The 15,459-nt window shown below is 48.2% G+C and overlaps 1 protein-coding gene across 1 annotated transcript in view; it reads right to left on the reverse strand.

Annotated features, from left to right (window-relative positions):
* Ppp4r1 (protein phosphatase 4 regulatory subunit 1) overlaps positions 1-6,472 on the reverse strand; it is a 55,180-nt gene extending 48,708 nt beyond the window's left edge. The window contains exons 1-2 of the mRNA XM_038339090.2: positions 6,364-6,472; positions 6,145-6,189 (exon numbers count right to left, since the gene is read on the reverse strand). Of these exons, the coding sequence (XP_038195018.1) occupies positions 6,145-6,189; positions 6,364-6,370 (52 nt within the window). The 5' untranslated portion in view covers positions 6,371-6,472. The remainder of the gene's footprint in view (positions 1-6,144; positions 6,190-6,363) is intronic.
* Between the last annotated feature and the right edge of the window lie 8,987 nt (positions 6,473-15,459).

Raw genomic sequence — 15,459 nt, forward strand, 5'->3', positions numbered from 1 at the left:
GCTGTGCTAGAACCTGGAACTCACTCAGTAGACCAGGCTAGCCTTGAACTCAGAGTTCCTCCTGCTTCTGCCTCTTCAGTGATGGGATTAAAGGAGTGTGTCTTGTTTTCTGTTTGGTGCTGGGGATGGAACTCAGCAACTGCACCTGGGAGGCCAGAGCTCTCCACTGAGCTACAACCCTAGCCCAAATCCTATCTTTAAAAAGACAAACCTGAGAAGCCTATGATTCAGTCTTTACACAGCCTCAGGCAACGAAGTCTAACTGTCAAATCTGAATTTGAACTTTGCAATAATGTGCAAGATGTTTATTAAAACATATTAAAGTTACTGAAGTACTGAACAGCACTAACTCTTTAGAGATGGTTTTTACGAGTAACTGAAACACTATCTAGCCAGGTGGTGGTGGTGCGCATCTTTAATCCCAGCACTCGGGATCCAGGTCTAAAATTTGGTTTTGTGTAGCCTAGTGGGACTCAAATGCACTCACTACCTTCCAGCTTCAGCCTCCCTTGTTTTAGGACCACAAGTAAGCATCCCTACCACCCTATATGGCTAAGAATAATCTATGGCACAATGGACCTTCCATATGCACAGATTTGGCATCCATGAATGGGGTAGGGGAGCTTGCTTCTATATTGAACACATATATTTTCGTCATTATTTGTGAAATAGCACAACAACTATCTGTATTAGAGATATTAGAAGAAATGTCCTCACACGCTAAGCAGTGTCTGGTACTGGGTGCTGACCAGGGCTGTAAGTAAGCGCAGAGGAGGGAGTTAGTAAGATCATGCTTTCTAACTGCTCACTGAGAAAAAACCACAGCTACCAAACAGGACTCAACAGGTGTGGGTCACCATGGGGTCCCCTAAGTTTGAGGATATTTCTCTTATGGTCTCATTAGCCCAATTACTTTGGTTAGTCATTCTTTTTTCCATGGGCAATTCAAATAAAAAAGTGAACAAACCCAGATCTAAATTATCATAAATTCCCAGCAAGCAAGTAAAGTGTTAAGTGAGTTATTTCTACCAAAACACAGCTGAAGTAAATGTAAAAATGATCGACTTTAGAACCCAGTTGTAAATACGAAGGACCAGTACAGCATTAATGCTGTACTGACCAGTTTCAACAGGTATGTGCCTGCCTCCTCCCGCTGCCCTCAGACAGTACCGGGTAAGTGAGAGCTACAGTTGAGCGGAGGGAGCATGACAGTTTATCTGCTTCTGCGTGTGTCTAAATTCTCACCCGAAAATCATGTTCTCAAAAACCAACAAAGCACACTGGAGACTAAAAATGTGCAATCTTCCTATTATTTGATAATCACTTATTCCTAGTTTCCAGAAACTCTCAGCAAACATGAGGAACTCTAAGCCTGATGCAGGAGGGAGGGCATCAGTAGGACTGTGGGCTGAGAGGAATAGCTAGTTCTAGCCTCGCCATTTCTGTCCTCTGCTTGCACACTCCCAAGCCCCCCAAAAGCATGTAAAAGGATTCTAGAACCTCGCTAATGGAGAAACCTGTGAAATGGCACACTCTACACCCGGCTCCAAAAGCTCAGAATCACGCTGTTACTGTTAAAATGCACGTAAACAAGAACTAAGCTAGATCCTGGGCACCATAGCAGCACTCTGGAAACTGAAACCCTAGTAGCACCCTGGATTAAATGTCAGAAGAACTTCAGGCCTGGCTTCCAACCAACTACATGACTATTAATGCTATAAACTAGGCAATGTAAATCTCAGTATTTTATTTTAAAGTTTTTTAAATTATGTGTCTGGGTGTTCTGCCTGGATATATGTCTGTGCGCCACCATGCCTGGTGCCCGTGGAGGCCTAAAGAGGGTGTTGGATTCCCTGGAGCTGGAGTTACAGCCAGTTGTGAGTCTCCATGCAGGTGCTAGGAACTAACCTGTGTCCTATGGAAGAGCACAATGCTCAATCCCTGAGCCATCTCTCCAGGCCCCAAATACAGTATTTTAAGAACCTAGGTTAAAGTTCTGCCTGAACTTGGAGAGTTCTGTCCCTGTGATCAGTATCCAACGACCAAAGCACAGAGGGAAGACTCTCTGGCTACAGTAAACCACCCAGGTTTACTTCCGTATGCTGCTTTAGTAAGTCTACACATTAATCCAACTCCTACAGTGATTTTCTAGCCACACTAACAACTTTTCCTGCAGCTGTTAAGTCCTAACTCGTCCATTTTAGAAACTCAGCAACATCAAATTGTACCTTTGGAAAACTGACAAAAAAGCCTAAGCATTTCTCTAAAAATCTATAATTATATATATTGATTCCATTATTCAAGAAAGATAATCTTAAATTTTTAAAAATTTTACTCAGAAATCTGCTGAAGCATCTATTCAAATAGTCACTTGTTTGCCTTCACTTTGAAAATGAAAGTGTTTTACACAATACTGAAAAGTTTCAAACATAAAAGAGTTTTATTATATTTAATTTCAATACATTCTAATAGTGGCAACATTCATCTTTATGGCCTTTCCATAAATGATACAATACACTTACTATGACTGAAGGAAAATTTTTCTCCAAAGGTCTTTGATCAACTCCTTCTCCCAGTCTACAAAATCCATACAGACTCAGGGACTGGAACCAATTAAGACCTGGTTCCCACCTTCTCCTTTCTTGATGTCCCTTCCAACATGGCCTTGGCCATACATCTTTTAGAAAAGACAACCAAGATTCTAGGGCCTGACCACAAACTAATTTTCTCCCGATCATGAGAGCACCCCAGCTGGCTGCCCTCCATAAAAGAGCAATCACACTTACAAGCTGGTGAACTGGAGCCCTATGCCATCCTAGGCTCTGACAGTGGTTCTCAACCTGTGGGTCGGGACCCCTTGGAGTCAAATGACCCTTTAACAAGGGTTAACTAAACCATCAGAAAAGAGATATTTACATTATACTTCACAGTTGAAAATCACAGTTATGAAGTAGCAACGAAAATAATTTTATGGCCGGGAATCACCACACCATAAAGAACTGTATTAAAGGCCACAGCATTAGGAAGACTGAACCCGCTGCTCTGGGATGTGAGAAGCCTTCTTCTCTCTTCACAAGCCGTCTTGCTCTCTATGTGGGCAGATTCTCTCCTCACTCTCTCTCTTCACTAGAGACCAGAGTGGCCAAAGACACCGTTCTCAACACTCTAGGTACAGGTATTAATGTGTAAAAGCTTTAGCAACCGAGAAAACCCAGCAGTTTCTCTAAGAATCTTCAACCAAATTACAATTAGCTGATAAACTAATGTGCTTTCTAATACGTAACGTTTTATCCTAAACTGAACAGAGAACTAAACCTTAAAAAGGTAAACTGCAAGCATTTAGCAACATTTCTAAGTAAAGACTCACTTTAAACGTCACACCATTTCCTCCTCTGCTTCTCGTGGCTCACGTCAGTACTTCTCTGAGAGCCGCACACACTGCTCATGCTAAGTGTGAGGTCTGAGAGCCGCACACACTGCTCATGCTAAGTGTGAGGTCTGAGAACCGCACACACTGCTCATGCTAAGTGTGAATTTGAGAGCCGCACACACTGCTCGTGCTAAGGGTGAGGTCTGAGAGCCGCACACACTGCTCGTGCTAAGTGTGAATTTGAGAGCCGCACACACTGCTCGTGCTAAGTGTGAGGTCTGAGAGCCGCACACACTGCTCGTGCTAAGTGTGAGGTCTGAGAGCTGCACACACTGCTCGTGCTAAGTGTGAATTCTGAGAGCTGCACACACTGTTCGTGCTAAGTGTGAATTCTGAGAGCCGCACACACTGCTCATGCTAAGTGTGAATTCTGAGAGCCGCACACACTGCTCGTGCTAAGGGTGAGGTCTGAGAGCCGCACACACTGCTCGTGCTAAGTGTGAATTCTGAGAGCCGCACACACTGCTCGTGCTAAGGGTGAGGTCTGAGAGCTGCACACACTGTTCGTGCTAAGTGTTAATTCTGAGAGCCGCACACACTGCTCGTGCTAAGTGTGAATTCTGAGAGCCGCACACACTGCTTGTGCTAAGGGTGAGGTCTGAGAGCCGCAAACACTGCTCGTGCTAAGTGTGAATGACGACACAAGGGAGGGGACTTTCCTCAGACCTGTCCCAATGAGAAGACACAGCATGAGGGATCTAAGTGAGACACCCCAGTTATCCAAAGTGCCCCTTGCCAAGACTGCACCAAGGCAGGCCACTGGCACCTTCCTGACAGCACTCTTGAGAGCTCAAGTGGTGCCCATCCTTTCCCTTCCTTTCTACCCAGCAGACCCCTAGCTTCCTCCTCCAGACTGCTGCTCCCCAACAGCCAGAGAGAAACTTCCCTGCGCCTCTGCAGGAGGGCATGGCACCCAGCTCAAAGTGACAAATGCTCAGATGTTCCAGCTACAGCCACAAAGACTCATACCTTATACCAACAAGAAGCCCCTGCCCCAAGGTCTAACCTTGCTAGAGATCTAAAATCAACAGGTGCTTTAATATCTGAAGCATACTGCTAGGCCAATAAGTGACCCATGTGGAAAAAAAATAAACACAGAAGACAGTTACTTAAGAAAATAGTACTCGGCATTGGTCCCCAAAAAGATTTAGCAACAGGTAAGTCTGATATGACTCACAGGCTTTAAAGACACTCCTCAGAGATGCCTTCTGCACAGGTTAGTTTCGTGTCGAGGTAGAGAAAGCTGAGAAGAGGGCACACCTCCTTATCTGGCAGCAGGCAAGCCTATAGGACATTTTCTTGGTGACAGATGTTAAGAGGGCCCAGCCTATAGTCTGTAGTGTCATCGCTGGTTGCTGGGTTCTACAAGAAAGCAGGCTGAGCAAGCCAGGAGGAACAAACCAAAAAGCAGCACTCCTTCATGGTTTTTGCATCAGCCCCACCCCCACCCGGTTCCAGCCTTAATTTAACTTCCTTCAATGATGAACTGTGACGTGGAAGCATAAGCCAAATCCTTTCCTCCCCAAGATGCTTTCGATCATGGAGCTTCATCACAGAGATAGACGCCCTGACTGAAACACTTTCTAAACAGTACATCTCCCTTTGCTCAGAACAGGATTTCAATTGGGTAAAGACAATCATACCAAACAATGCTAAGGATTATTTACATAGTATTTGGAAGAACAGTTTCAACTATGGCATCTCTGGATTACCTGGGCAGGTATTAAACCACACTTCCGGTCTGGGCAGGGTTTCCTGTAACTAGACAGTGCTTGAACCAGGGTAACCAGCTCAACTCTGCCTAGTTTTTGGTCCCCTTAAGTCTCCCATAATCTATGCTTGATACATTTTCAGCAGTCTTTATTCCTAAAACACATTAAAACCGAGTGATGTAATTTTTCATCAGTCCCTATCTGCATTAGCGCGAGTAGAAATCGTCCCCACTCAAGTGTAATTTACAACTTCTTCCCACATAAACTTAGCTAACTCATCGTAGGCTTTTCTGTCTCCAACCCATAACATTTTCCACTTAGTAAAACACTCAAATGAAAGATATCTAAATAATTCACTTCCTTCACCACAATGGAAACAATGTCCAAAAGTTGAGCAGTTTTCTTTTTTTTAATATACAAAAGAATCAACTCTTTAAAAAAAAAAACACTTCAATATCTCAACGAAACCTGCAATTTTAGCATTTAAATATGCGGGTGAGCTTAGAACGTCCTGAATTAAAGAAATCTGCTCTCTGAACCTAGTCACTGCAGCCTGCCAAGGCCACACCTTCTAACCACCCCGAAATTCCCAAGTCAAACGTGTGAGTGGCGGTGAGGGGACCTGAGACGGCTCAGGGCTCAAGTAAAACACCGGTCAGCGATCTGCACACACCGGGGCAAGGGAACCCCAGGAGGGCGGGCCGGGGCACCGGGGCACCGCCACCGCGCAGCCCGGGAGCGCTGCGGAAACACCTCCCGGAGCCGGCAGCCTCCTTCCTCGGGGCGAGGGTGCGGAAGACACTCAGGAAAAACACACCCATGTCCCTCTCCGGCCTCCGCCCCACGGGCTTCTGCTTCCCCAACAGCCGCCCCACGGCCCGAGGGAGCTTGCGGGCGACGGCCGCAGTCGGGCCACGCGGGCGTCCGGGGTCCCGAGTCCGCTCGCCCGCCCCCCGGGGCTGCCGGGCTGCCTGCCCGCCCGCCCGTCCGCCAGCTACTCACGTCCGTCCGCGTCCTCCGGCAGGTCCTCCTGGAGCAGCGAGAGGTCTGCGCCGGGGGAGAGAAGAAAGGCCGGGTCAGCGTCCTGGGCCGGCGCCGCGCCCCAGCCGCCCGCCGCCCGCTCGGCGGCGTCTCCCCGCGCCGGCCTGTCCCGGGTGCCGCCGAGCGCGGGGAGCCGCCGCCGCCGTCGCCGCCGCCGCCCGGGGAACTGGGGCCACGTACCCGCCATCTTGTGCTCGCCCCCGCCTCCTCGTCTCCCGGGATCCCGCTCCGCGAGCCGCGCGAGCCGGGAGCCGGTGGGCGCGCGCGGGCCGGCGGGGGCGCGCGCGCGGGGCGGGCCGAGGTCCGGGCCTGCGGCGGCTGCGGCGGCGGCGACTCCCGTCCGCCCGCCTCCCGCGCCCCAGCCGCCCTTCGCCCGCCTCCCGCGCCCGGTGGGCCGGCGGGGCCCCAAGGCAGGCGCGTTCCCACCCGCGGCTAGAGGCGCCCTGGCTCCGAGCGTGCGGAGCGCGGCGCGAGCTGCCCGCCGGGGTGGACCTGCGGCTTGTGCCCGAGCCCAGCGGGCGGGGTCCCCGCGGCCCGCAGCTCTGTTGGGTCACCGGGCCTCGCCCACCGCCGCTCGTCGCCCGCGCCCCTCCCAGACCTGCTCGTGCGTCGCCGGCGGTCCGCGGCCCAGGCTCCCGCCTCCGAGTGGAGGAAGCGCCGCCTCCGCCCGCCCGCTCGCTCGCTCGCGCGCCCGGGCCTCGCTAGTGACTGAACAAAGCCCGGGCCCCAGGGCCGGACGACAGTTGAGTGACAAAAGTTCCGCTCCGCTCGGCTCGGCCGGCCTTCCCGTGCGGCACGTTAGAGCCGCGGCACCCGCCTCGGAGCCCGCGCGCCGCCCGCTCGCTCGCCAGAGCTGCCCCTGAGCGGCCGCGGGCGCGCGGTCCGGGCCGAGTCCAGCCACTCCGAGGTTCCTAGCCTTGTGACCGAGCGCAGGAGGCTCGACGAGGATACCTGCCCCCTCCGCCTCTCCGGGGAATGGCAGACTGTCAGGAGTCTAGCGCGGTGCTTGCTGCCTAGGGAATCTGGTGGCGGGGTGCCTGGGATTGGTATTTTTTTATTTTGGGGGTGATTTAGCAGCGCTTTTCTCAAGTGAACTTTGTACCACACACAGACCTTACTATTCCTTTTGTTTGCAGGGAGTTAAGTGGTCCTCTAGGGTTTCCATGTACAAAGTAGGGCAGAATCCAGGCTTTCTGAGTGAGCCCAGTTCATTGTCCCATTTTTGAGTCTCAAGTCTAAATCTAGCACCCTCAAGGTCTCCAAATGGTGTTCCCCTGAAGCGGGACAACACACCGACTTTCGTACTTGATGCCAGTTGGCGAATCTGATATGAAAAGCGAGAGAATTTTTAAATGTTTGGCGTGTTCCCTTCTATGCTGCAGTCCTAACTGAAGACAACATACTGATATTTTAAAACATCAGAGGATCAGACCACGTAATCAGATCCTCAGGAATGCATAAATCTGCCTAGGGAAAAGAGTTATCCATAGCCACTCCAACTCTCCTTTTGGATATATCGCTTAACATATAAAACACAGATTATATAGCATGAATTGAAACTCCAAGGGACTAAAAATTAGATGCTGTAGCCCCAAGATGCGTCTGATTTCTCAAATATAGAATAGGTAAAGACCAAACTTGCACATGCATTTCTTTCGTCCCTGAATTTACTTTTGTGAATTCACAAAACAAGGGCTTAAGAATTCACAGGTCAGAACGAGAAGCTTCAGGCGTTTTTCAGGCTCACTATCTTGTCTATGTCTCTCTCTGTCCACCCTACCCCCACCCCCCTCTCTCCACACACACACACACACACACACAGAGGCCTCTCACTGTTCTGAAGTCACCAAGTGGGCTAAACTTCCTAGAAAGCCCCAGGAATCTGCCTCCCCAGCACTGAGGCTATAAACGAGGTTTTGGAGTTGAATTTAGGTCTGATGCTTGCAAGGCAAACACTTCAGCAACTGAGCTATCTCCTCAACCTTTGTTTTATCTCTTTAAAAGGGCGATGGGAGCAGGAGTTTGAGACAAGGACTCAATACTTGCTCAGTCTGGCTGGTCTAGAGCTTGCTATGAGTGGATCATGCTGACCTCAGACTCAGAGATTGGCCTGCATCTGTCTCTCAAAGATATGCACCATTATGCCTGGCCCTTACTTTAAAAAGTCTTATTACTATATAATCATTATGCAAAATGGTAGGTTTCATTATAACATTTCATACATATTTATTATATACTTTTGTCATATCCACTGTTACTGTTTTTTAATTTATCAGAAAATGAGAAATGCATGATAAAAATGCTTTTTTTAAAAAATTTGTTCCTGTTCATTTGTGTCGTTTGAAACCAGGTTGTCATGCTGTCCACTATCAAAGCCATTCCAAGTAATAGAAATTGTCATTCCTTATTTAAGGCCTCTTCTACACGTTTTTAATTGTGTGAAGGCAAATGTTTGAAATTGTTCCCATCCTTCATTTTTGCTGAATCCACTCAGTGCTGCCCCTAGAGCCCTGTTAAGTCTCTGAGTCAATGGTCATTCCCCAATGGGAAATCCTAGCCTTTCTCTGTGTTTTCATAGTTTAGTTTACAAAGACCCAGGATCTCGCTTTAATTACCTCAAGTGAAGATGTGTTTTCTCATACCAAAAAGAAAGAAGGGGAGTGTTGCTGAAAGTCCTTTCCGGAGAAAGACTTCAGCAATGCCTGCCCCTCCTCTTCAGGTCCGAGGTCAAATGGAGGCAATATCCTGCCAAAGTTCACTGCGAGGAACCCAGGAGCTTATTGGACTTCCTTACAGAGCATAGGTGGGAAGTTACTTACAGGGATGTGACTGCTCCTCCCTGAGAGGTCACACCTGGAAAGCCTTTACCCTGCAGAGATGAGGGTCCCTCCTACTAGCCTTTCCTGGCCCCAAAATTCTAGATCCTCCCCAAGAGCTGTGCAATTAAGGCATTTACACACACAGGTGAGGGCCTCATGGCCCTCCTTTACCCCAAATGCAGGAATAGAAACAGTCACAACCCACCTGGGATGATGTTGGTAAGCCGCACAGCTGAACTCCACCGGATGGTAGTCGCTTGGTTTTGAGGACAATCACACTAGGGAGAGGGGAAAGGAAAGAACAAAGAGGGTCAGAAATGCACAAAGGAAATTAACATTGTTGCTCAATCCACTCAATGTGGTTTACACACTCTGGTTTCTCTAATGGAATCAAATGTTTACAAAGGATGTGTGAGATGCCCCAGCTCCATGGGAACAACTACAGAATTCCTAAGTGGAACATCTTTGACCCAGCTCACTTGGAGCAATGTAGAAAGCAGTAGAGCCTTCCCTGGGTGGATAAGAACCAGGATGGGGGAGGGGTTGGGGGTGGAGGGTTGGGGGGTTCACTGGGAGTGTGTGTCATTATGGAATGCTTGCCTAGCAATGCCTGGGGCCCTGGGTTCCACCTTAGATAGTGCAACAACAACAACAAGAAGACAGGGCAGGGAGGTGGTAGGAGAGAAAAAGACAAGGGCGGCGGAACTGAGTCCTGTCCAAAATTAGTCCTGCTTGCTTTCAGGCTGTTCTTTCTCTAATTACAGAACCTGGGTTATCAGAGAGTCAGACCTGCCCTGCATGTGGGTGGCACCATTCCTTGATCCTGAGCTAAACATTGGCAGTTCCGTTTCTCTGCTTCCTGATATGCCCATTTGTGAACAAGATCTCGCTGCCGTAGCTTCACTAAAACATTTTTAGGTGCTATATTTGTGCACAGACGAGCTTTAATATTTTTAGAGTTATTTATTTTATGTGAGAGCTCGTGCACACGTGTGCTGTGGTATGCACATGGAAGTCAGAGGACTATTTGCAGGAGTGTCTTCTGTCCTTCCACCATGGGGGTTCCAGCGATTGAACTCAGGTTACCAAACTTGGCAGCCAGTGCCTTTACCTGCTGTGCCGTTTCGATGGTACCAAGGGACAGGCTGTGTCTACTTTTGTCTTTGGTATGGTCTAAACAAGAATGCCTTGACTCACGAAACTTGATCAGTTTTTGCTGCCTCTTGTCAACTTTTAAAGAATGAATGGAATTATTTTTTTTCAGTAGATTGTAAAGACTTGGTGACTCTTTTCCTGTTGAAAGAAATTCCCATACAGAATCTTCTGAGATGAATTATCTTCAGTTGCTTAGGAGACTCAATAATCCTAATATCTGAATAGCTCCTGATTCTGTTACGTAGCAGGCTTTTCTTTTTGGACCACCAACCAACCCCCAAATCCTGCCACAGAGAAATCATGCCACAGAGACTAGTTATTGTGTTTGGCACTGCCCTCTGCTTGTCGTTCCCCCCACCCCCCCAGCTCTCATAACGTAACCTGTTCCTCTTCATCTATGTTTGGCCTTGGGGCTTTTTACCTTTCTTGCACTCTGCACATCCTACTCCACGTCTGGATGATTGGCAGCTGCCTGACTGGCCCCAGGCGTCTTCCTCTCTTGCTCATTCTCTTCATTTTCTCCCCTTGAGCCTAGATTCCTCCTCCTATTTATTCTCTCTTCCCGCCAGCCCTGCCTATCCCTCTCTCCTGCCTGGCTATTGGCCATTCAGCTTCTTATTAGACCAATCAGGTGCCTTAGGCAGACAAAGCAACACATCTTTACATCATTAAACAAATGCAGCACACACAAATGTAACACATTTTTGCTAGTTAAACTAGTAATCCACAACAGGGAGACATACTATGGCAATGAGGCTTCAGTCTCCAGGACCCTTGAGCGCCATAGAACAGTGGTGTTGTTTGGACATCCATCACAAAACAGATGAAGGTCCTGCTTGAAAAAATGTCCTAGGGAAGCTATAAACAGGAGGAATGACTTAAGAATACTTCATATCTTCATATCGGGCGGTAGTGGCGTATGCCTTTAATGCCAGCACTCGGGAGGAAGAGGCAGGTAGATCTCTGTGAGTTCGAGGCCAGCCTGGTCTACAAGAGCTAGTTCCAGGACAGGCTTGATATCAGCGGGGTGGTGGTGGCACACGCCTTTAATCCTAGCACTCAGGAGGGAGAGACAGGCAGATCTCTGTGAGTTTGAGGCCAGCCTGGTCTACAGAGTGAGTTCCAAGACAGGCTCCACAGCTACAGAGAAATCCTGTCTTAAAAAAATAAAGAGTTTCAAATTATTTTAAAACCTCTGAAATCAGCATTTCTTAACATCTCACATGGACGGGTAATTCCACGAGCATCTGTTTAGCCCCAGGTTAAAAGGGACTGGAAAGGGACTCGGGATTAGTACTTCATCCATACTGCATGATGAGCAGAAGGCACTATGGCAAAGATGGAATCTGGGTAGCTCCTTAAATGGTCTGGTTCTATGTATCAGGCTGAGAAAAGGCTGGTGTGAGGGAGGTGTTGCCAGGTCTGCTGGGGAGTTCAGATTTCATCCTGCAGAGGGGATTGCCATCATCAGCTCAGGATGCTTCTGCTTCATTTGAACTAGGAATTATCAAGGGGCAAACAATGCCAAGCAAGCGAGGGGTTCCTAGTGTAGAGGGCTATAGTCTGGTCTGCCAACCTGTACTGGTGCGATCAATGTGGCTGTTGTGTATGGTATGTGGTTTTGTTGTTGTTGTTGTTGCTGGGGTTTTTTTGTTTTTTTGTTTTGTTTTGTTTTTTGTTTTTGCTCTCAGCATTGAGGTCCATGCTTAGCTATCTGCTTATGTGTCCTTAGGGTCTCTGTGCTTGGTGTACAGAAAGATGGCACGTGGCTCATTATTGTCACCCAAGGAATGTCATATAGTAGCCATCGGGCATTCTGCACATGTAGAGACTGAGGAAGATGCTACAAGCTTGGTAGGAAGCCACTGATACCTGAACCTGGTAATCTGTGCCTATGTCCTAGCTCCTATCAAGGAGGAAGGCCTTGGGGAGGGGTTCCCAGAGACCTTGAAACAGCACAAAAGTGGAAGCCATTTTTAGCATAGTGACTTTTCATTTTACAAAGTACTTAAGAGAAAAGCTTGAATGTTCTGTTTGGCTTTTGGGTACATAGTCAGTTATATGCCATGGCTTGTTTGCTTGTTCTCTCTCTCTCTCTCTCTCTCTCTCTCTCTCTTTCTCTCTTTTCTTCAAGATAGGGTTTCTCTGTGTAGCCCTGACTGTCCTAGAACTAGCTCTGTAACTCTGTAGACCAGGCTGGCCTAGAACTCAGAGATCCTCCTGCTTCTGCCTCCTGAGTGCTGAGATTAAAGGTGTGCACCACCACTGCCTGGCTAGACTCTCAGCTTTTCATACCGTGAACTAAACAAACTTCCTTTGTAAGGTTTGGGAGCCTCAGTGACAATATCCTGACTAATACAATGAGCCTGTCACAAAGTAAGAGAGAACATCATGCCATTAAAAGCCTGGGAGCTACTTAGGAGCCGCCATTCCCCAACATCCTGTTTCACAGCGGTCATCTATCCTCCTTTGGCCTACAGCCTATGCATGTCCATGACTTGATCATGGGGATCTGGTTTTTAATGAGGTCCTGTCACACACATCCAGGGGGAGATGTGTGTGAGAAAGAGAATAAACCCATGAGCCTGTCTGGTTGCAGACAGGATCACCACATAAGGCAAAGAGCCAGACTTTATTATAACTAAGGCAGGTGTGGTGGCATATGCCTGTCATTCTAGTACCTGGGAGTCTGAGGCAAGGCACTTAGAGTTCAAGAACAGCCTCAGTTACATAGTGAGTTTGAGGCCACCCTGGGCTGTTCAAGAGCCTGTCTTTAAAACAAACAGCAGCAGCAGCAAGAAGAAGAACTAAACCCTGAACAATAGCCCCTCTCCAGGAAACTTAACTACAGGGAGTAAGGAATGAGGTAGGTTTCAGCGGGTCCATGAGTTGAGAGGACAGACAGATTGTAGTGATTCTCAGTGAGGAAAAGCTTACGCAGGAGACCTCGCCAGGAAACCTAGAAAGCATCCATGCCTCTCAGACACCCAGAAGAGAGGAGAATGGGAGGAGTGCTGAAACCACCAAGGGAACTGGAGGGCGTCCTCTCCGCGCATGGCCTGCTGGGCGTAGTCCTCTCGGCAGGCACGTACTGCAGCTTTGTGTGCCACCCTCACTCCACAGGAAGTAATAAACGGAAAGCACACCTTGGCTTTCGAAGGGACACACTTCGGGATGGAGGGCCAGAGCCTATTTGCTATAGGGCTTGCAGGTGCCAGTGAAAGCAGAGCAAAGCCTTAGCCAAAGCGTCCGCAGCTGCATCTAACAGTTGTTCCCAGCTAAGCCAACCTGGGCATAGAGGAGGCATTGTGCCCCAGCTGGGGACTGTCGCCTGCCTCCAATCTGCCCACACAGAACGGGCTGTCCTCGGATGCCGAATCAAGGGGAGATATTGACACAAAGGAGATACTGGATAGGACCTGTGACCTGTCCACACGGGCTACTTCTTGACCAGTTCAGTCCAGACAAGTAGTCCACTATAAGCCCGCACCTGCTAGACACAAAGTTCCCGCTACTCTGGGAAATTTAATTTATTACAAGTTTGTCTTGGGGCCTGGTTTGGTTTTATTTTTTTTTATTTTTTTGACTCCATGGTTCTGTTCTCTTTGTGGGCCTTTCTTTGGAATTCTCACCATGAGGGGCCACTTCAGGGTTGAGTACCTTCCATCGGACTTGAACAGAGGCAAAGCCGGATGATACCCAAGATCTGCTGGGAAAATGGAAAGAACCATCAGTCAGATATGAACAGCTATGAAAGAGCCCAGAAGGGGCTGGAGAGATGGCTTGGTGGTTGAGAGCACTGGTTGTTCTTCCGGAGGACCCAGGTTCAATTCCCAGCACCCACATGGCAGCTCACAGCTGTCTGTAACTCCAGTTTTAGGGGATCTGACACCTTCACACCAATGCACATGAAATAAATTCAAATAAATTATTTTTAAAAAAGAGGCCAGAGGATTTTATAATGACTTGTTAAAACTGGCTTTTGGGACTTGGAGAGATGGCTCAGCAGTTAAGAGCGCTGGCTGATCTTCCAGAAGTCCTGAGTTCAAATCCCAGCTCCCATATTCAAGCCTCCCACACGACAGCTCCCAACCATCTATAACTGTAGTCCAAGGGATCCATTGCCCTTTTCTGGTGTGTAAATGTACACGCAGACAAAACATCCGCATGCATAAAATACAGAAACAAATACATCTTAAAACTGGCTTTTGGCCAGTTTTAATCTCAGCACTCAGAAAGCAGAGGCAGGTAGATTTCTGAGTTTGAGGTCAGGCAGTCTGGTCTACAGAACATGTTCCAGGACAGCCAGGGCTACACAAAGAAACCCTGTCTTGAAAAATCAAACCAGCAAACAACAAGTCCCTGGCTTTTGTTTTGTTTATTTGAGAGAAGCTCTTGGGTAACCCAGGTTGTAGCTCAGGATAACCTTGAACTTCTGATCTTCCTCTGTCTGGAATTAAGGGCACGTGACACTGAAGGGTTAATGACCTATACAATAAGGAACTTCAGAAGAGCTGAGAAACTCCAGACTCAGCATGCTGATAAGAACACCTGTCTGGCAAGAAAGCCAATACAGTAATGAGAACATCTGCCAGCATTGCTGGGCCTGAAACTACAAAGAAAAAAATCTACAGATGAAACTTCCCTCTCTCAACGTTCCCCAAAGCCAGTTGCCTCCTGTCCTTGGGTATACAGTCTCTACTTCCCCTGAGAGGCTTCTTGCTTGCTTTCTTCTGATTAAAGCCTAATTTGCTTCTGTAGAGGTGTGTATCTTTCTATCCATGTTGCCTGGATCAATCTGGATCTAACACCCACCAAGCCTGGGTTTATGTGGGGCAGGGCGGAGGGGTGGGAAGGACACAACCTCCGGGAGTGGGGATCAAACCCAGGGCTTCAGGCATGATGGGCAAATACTCTACCAGCTGAACCGCATCCCATGCCAAACAGAGTTGTTTAGGGCCAGTAAATTTAGACTACTCCCAAACGCTGACATTTCTTTTTTCTTTCTTTTCTTACTTTTCCTTTTCCTCTTTCTTTCTTTCTTTCTTTCTTTCTTTCTTTCTTTCTTTCTTTCTTTCCTTCTTTCTTTCTTTCTTTTTTTGGTTTTTCAAGACAGGGTTTCTCTGTAGTTTTGGAGCCTGTCCTGGAACTAGCTCTTGTAGACTAGGTTGGCCTCATACTCACAAAGATCCGCCTGCCTCTGCCTCCCAAGTGCTGGGATTAAAGGTGTGCGCCACTACTGCCCAGCAAAAGCCGACATTTCTATTCGTCAACAAATGAAGCCATCCCAGAGGCTTGAGGT

Source organism: Arvicola amphibius, chromosome 8, assembly GCF_903992535.2.
Source record: "Arvicola amphibius chromosome 8, mArvAmp1.2, whole genome shotgun sequence".
In the NCBI taxonomy this organism is placed as follows: Eukaryota; Metazoa; Chordata; class Mammalia; order Rodentia; family Cricetidae; genus Arvicola; species Arvicola amphibius.